Source organism: Gigantopelta aegis, chromosome 2 (assembly GCF_016097555.1).
Source record: "Gigantopelta aegis isolate Gae_Host chromosome 2, Gae_host_genome, whole genome shotgun sequence".
NCBI lineage: Eukaryota > Metazoa > Mollusca > Gastropoda > Neomphalida > Peltospiridae > Gigantopelta > Gigantopelta aegis.
Genome location: NC_054700.1, coordinates 3,547,364 through 3,552,777, shown reverse-complemented (window position 1 = coordinate 3,552,777; position 5,414 = coordinate 3,547,364). Strand labels below are relative to the sequence as shown.

Below are 5,414 nucleotides of genomic sequence, written 5' to 3'. Positions count from 1 at the left end.
CGATATAACAAAACTTTATTATTAAATGTGGGCGTGTCGATCAACATGTACTATGTTCATATCACAGTCAAAGCATGAATATTTCAATAAATTAATACTTTCACACTTGGTGAAAACAAAACACACCTTTAATAATTATATTGCCACTCAAACTTAAGCAAACGTAACAGTCTTATTCCTCATATCAGTAATAAATACACAATAAATACACAAAACATATTAAACACAACCATTAACACAAATAATAAAATACACATTAACATGTAATAATATAATTAAAATAACATAATAATAAAAGTATAGAATTAGGCATACAAACGAATGGCTAAACTGGAACTCTCTTCTAGGAGATCTGAGCTAAACCAACGTTATTCCGTGATAAAATGGCCTTCATTCGACCAATCAAAACATCAGTGCTATATATATCTGCCAGTAGTTTGGCGCATTCAGAATGACTTTTAAAGGCGGAATCGCACATCCCAGAAAAATAAGAAACAGTGCCATTTTTTGGTAAAACAAAAATTCCCCTTTTGCCAACAGAAATACATATAAGGTGACGGTGTCTTTTGTTTTTAATTTTTAATTTTACCCAGAAATCTAGTGTAAGCTGCTTTTTGCGCCTAATGGCAGCAAATTACAATTTCGGTATCATCGAGTTGATTACTTTTAGTTTTCCATCACAAATATGGTACAAATATATATGGCAAATATGGCAGTTTGGGACTGCGATAATGCACCTTTAAATGTTACCTGCTAGTTATTAGGAGCAGAAAAGTCATCACTGAGTGACAATTACCAGTACATGCGTATATGTGGATTAACATCAAATATACTAAAACTAATTTTGGCAAACTTTGCTATTTTTAACAGACTACGTTAAAGCCATGCAGTCATCTTTAATACACTAGTATATCTATAAACACAGTGAAACCACTCTAAAACGGACAAACACCGGACTAAGTAAAAGGTCCGGTTTTTAAAGCAATAATATCGCGCGGTTGTTCCATTTTTCACATAACAATAAATAAGGTTAAATGATTCACAATATAAACAATTTAAACATTCAAAATATAATATGCATGTATATGTTTGTAAAGCCATGTTATTCGACAATGGTTTTCAATAATATATTAAGTAACCCAGGTCTTTACATGCAGTACATTTCTTAAAGTCATATTATCACATAATGATTTTCCACATTATTATAATTTCATGATAATCAACACAAACAACATTACACATTTTGTAAAACCGTAATATAGGTAAATAGTTAAGTTAAAAATAATTATATTAAACTCAGGCCAGAAAAAAAAACCCAACTGTATACCGTAAATACTCGATTATAAGCAGAACGATTTTTTTTCTTATTTTTTTTTCAGATGCAGGGTTGTCCAGGGTAGAATTAAAGGCTTGTTATTTCGGACATGTCAGTGTAATAAACATACAGTAACTGTCATATACACTGATGTACACTGAGGGGATTCCAATATACCGGTGAAGAGATGTACTCAAGACCCAGGCTTCTATTCGAGACATCGGACATTGACCAGGTATTTACGGTATTTAGGAAACCATATCGGTCAGCTCACAACTGACACAAGTCACGTGCACATATCCAATAAAATAAATATGTGATAATATCGTCACTTGCGGGTATTTAAATTTTTTATAATTTAAAAAAATATATAAGGCATTAAATTTAAATTCTAAATTATGAATTGAGAGGTTGTTTAATATTTCAAATAACGATAATGGAGAGAGGGGAGGGCACTTTTATAAGCACCATCCCACAGACAGGGTAGTATATACCACGGCCTTTGATATACCAGTTGTGGTGCACTGGCGGAAACGAGAAATAGCCCAATGGGCCCACCGACGGGGATTGATCCCACGCCGACCGCGCATCGAGCGAGCGTCTTACCACTGGGCTACGTCCCGCCCCACTCCTTCAATAGATGACGTTTTATCAAAACAAAGCAAAACTACCGACAGAAAATCCAATAATCTTGGTAAAATGATAGCACAGTGAGACAGAAAGTAGAAACAGTGGAGAGTTATTTAAACGTTACAAAACATTACATGGTGGAGGGGACGAGTATTAAATGCCAGATTCTGCGTTACATAAATGTTGAATGGTACTAAAAATAGTTTAATAAATTAAAATGAAAATTTCGACAAAACATAAGCTAAATATTGATGTGTTACAATGACCTCCGCTTCATTGACCTGGGACAGATACACACAACACAATCGATGAGCAACAATTCACATCATTAGGATGATTCTAGACCAAACAACAACATATACGTGTACGGGGTGTGTACTTAAAGTCGCAATGCCAAGTAATATATTTTATGGTATTGTGAGAGATCCGCAACGTCTGACGTCACTTCCTGGAATTGGTTCACCTGTTTGAAGACCTTGAACCTAAATTTTAAAAAATTAAAAAATTAAAAATAATAATTTAAAACAATACAAAAATGTTATACAAAGACATAACCTATACGATATGTAAATATACTGGAGGAAAGAAATTCCTGCGTGCCAAATAAAATGGCTTCAAACCAACTGCTTGGAATTTTTCACTCTTGTGGAAACACCATAATAATTATTTGGACAAACGTCTCACAATGTTAACGAATAACCAATAAATAATTTCTTGTAAATGATTTGATTTTTCCTTCAATACCGTTAAATATATATCTTGTGAAATGCATGTACAGGAACTTTCTTTCCGTGAGTATCGATGGATGAGCTGAAAGATTAAGGCATAGTTTCTCTGTGGATCGACTACACTACCGGCCAAAAGGGCGTTGGAAGATTCCAGCAACTAGGAGATGCCAGTTGGGTATTAATTTGTCTTTCCGCGGTGTGGATAAAGTATAATATTTTGAGTTGGGGAGCAGTGCTTCCTGAGCCAAATAGAGAAAATAATTAAACAATTCAAATTCCGACTTACTGACCAGGCCAACCTTCAAACACAAATAGCTTGCTGTAATCTACGTTTTGTGAAATTATCAAACCGTTAGTTGTTAAAGGGGTGTTGGTGTTGTGGGTGTTGGGGTGGAGTATTGGTTTTTAAATGTGTTTTGTGTGTGTTGTTTTTGTTATTAGTGGTGGTGGTGGTGTGTGTTTTTTTGTTATTGTTTTTGTTTGTTTAACTTTGGGTTTTTGGGTTGTTGTTGGTGGTTTTATTGTTGGTGGTTTTATTGTTGTTGGTTTGGGGTTTTGTTTAGTGGTGGCGGTGGTTTCTTATTTGATTTAGTTTCTGGTTTTGGCTTTTGAAAATCATGCATAGGAAGCAATATTAAATGAATATATAATAAATTCCTACATACCTTGACAGAGCATATCAGCAATCTCATCAGACTGTAGTCTCAGGTGAGCATAGCTCTCTACGTGTAGCAGGTGCTGATTGGCTGGTTTAGAACACATGGCCTGCAGCTCCTTCCGCTTACAATGTCCACCGACTGCCACGACAAATATTTTAATGTTCTTAAATTTGGCTCGCTCTGCCTCGAGCAATGTCTCCTTGGAATTATACAGTTTGTCATCCACAAAGATCACAGCTTTCTTCTGAACATGGGGCCGGCCACCAAAGGCCGGGTGGAAACTAAATCGCCTCATGTTGTGAAGTAGAGGCTGTAAGGTGTGGAATTTAGAGTATTTCGTTGATTTTGCAAACGCTTCCGGTTCGAAAAACTCGGAGAGTCCTACGTTTCCGGTATCGGGAAAATTGTCCCGTAGAATACCAAAGTGGTTGCTTTTCTGTGATATGTTTAACTTATGTACCACGTGGCTGATGACGTTTTCGATGACGTCACTGTGACGCCTTCCGATAGAAGCAGTATCGAAGACAAATACGATGTCAGATGGTCGTTTCCAGTTGCAAGAATCTAAAGGAGAAATAATCACATTAAATATGCATATTCTACTTTGTACATACATTATATTTCTATCTCGAAATTAAAAAAACAACAAACAAACAAACAAACACGAACACGAATACACACACACACGTACGCACGCACACACACACACACGTACGCACGCACACACACATAACATTAGCAATAATATACATCAGTGACCATTGGATACCATTATCGGACAATGAATTGCTTTACAACGTAGCTAACAAGCAAAATGCAGTTGAAAACGTTTTCAAACAAAGCATAATTGTCAGGTAAATGGTATTTAATGGACACTAGTATTGTATCTATATTTAACATATCCTCAAAAAAGAAGCAATTTGCAGATAAACTTATTTACCGCACGTAATCTGTTATTTAAAACAAAACAACCCTCACCTGGCTGGTCGTTTGGAAATTCTGGGACTTCAACTGTTGAAAGAAAAAAAGAAGAGATAAATCCAAAGTTTATCATACAATGATTTTGTAATACATGTATAATAAAATGTGTATACACAATGATTTTGTAATACATGTATAATAAAATGTGTATACACAATGATTTTGTAATACATGCATAATAACATGTGTATCTACAATGATTTGATGGGCCTATTGGGCTATTTCTCGTTCCAGCCAGTGCACCACGACTAGTATATCAAAGGCAGTGGCATGTGTTATCCTGTCTGTGGAATGGTCCATATAAAAGATCCTTTGCTACTAATGAAAACATCTAGCGGGTTTCCTCTCTCAGACTATATGTCAAACATTACCAAATGTTTGACATCTAATAGCCGATGATTAATAAATCAATGCGCTCCAGTTGTGTCTTTAAAAAAAAAGACTTTACTCTGGATGTGGCACTCAATGAACGTGCCCATATCCCACACGATGTTCGGGCACGTTGTCACGGGGATTCTATAATACCCGTAACTGAATAAAACACGATTGTCCAAATATCTCTCCTAACTGTATATGTATTAGATCTCTCTGTAACGGGCAGTTCAAAACCGCTTTGGCTCGTCTAGGTATGATCAGAGATACGATCTTATATAAAGTATATATTATTATAGCACGTTTAGTTCACTAGAAAACACAACAAAAACACAATACACTTTGGAATCTGTATTAACCTACGCTGACAAATGTACAGCCGCAGTAGTTAATTAATAACAACAATAATAACAACCCAGAACTGATCACTTAATTAGTTAATCTCTAGGTGTCTAGTTTACACAATATGCGAATCACTTCACCGTGACACAACACCCACACGTGTGATAATTGAGAACCGCTTCCAGGGGAACTTAATTAATACAGGAATTACAGCTCTATTCCTAACTGGTTAATTTTTAATTAACCCTAACTACTCATTCAGTAACCTTGTAACACAGAATTAATACTGGTACCTATCACAATAAAGACAATAACCTACAGTTTACCTAGGTCTTCTAGGATGACCGGCTAAGCTTTATATTACCAAATACTCGTATAATGTTAGAA

General features: G+C 35.5%; 1 protein-coding gene across 1 annotated transcript in view; it reads right to left on the bottom strand.

The window, feature by feature from the left end:
- LOC121379208 overlaps positions 1–5,414 on the bottom strand; it is a 46,129-nt gene continuing 40,715 nt past the window's right edge. The window contains exons 16-18 of the mRNA XM_041507711.1: positions 4,311–4,343; positions 3,339–3,896; positions 1–2,427 (exon numbers count right to left, since the gene is read on the bottom strand). Of these exons, the coding sequence (XP_041363645.1) occupies positions 2,405–2,427; positions 3,339–3,896; positions 4,311–4,343 (614 nt within the window). The 3' untranslated portion in view covers positions 1–2,404. The remainder of the gene's footprint in view (positions 2,428–3,338; positions 3,897–4,310; positions 4,344–5,414) is intronic.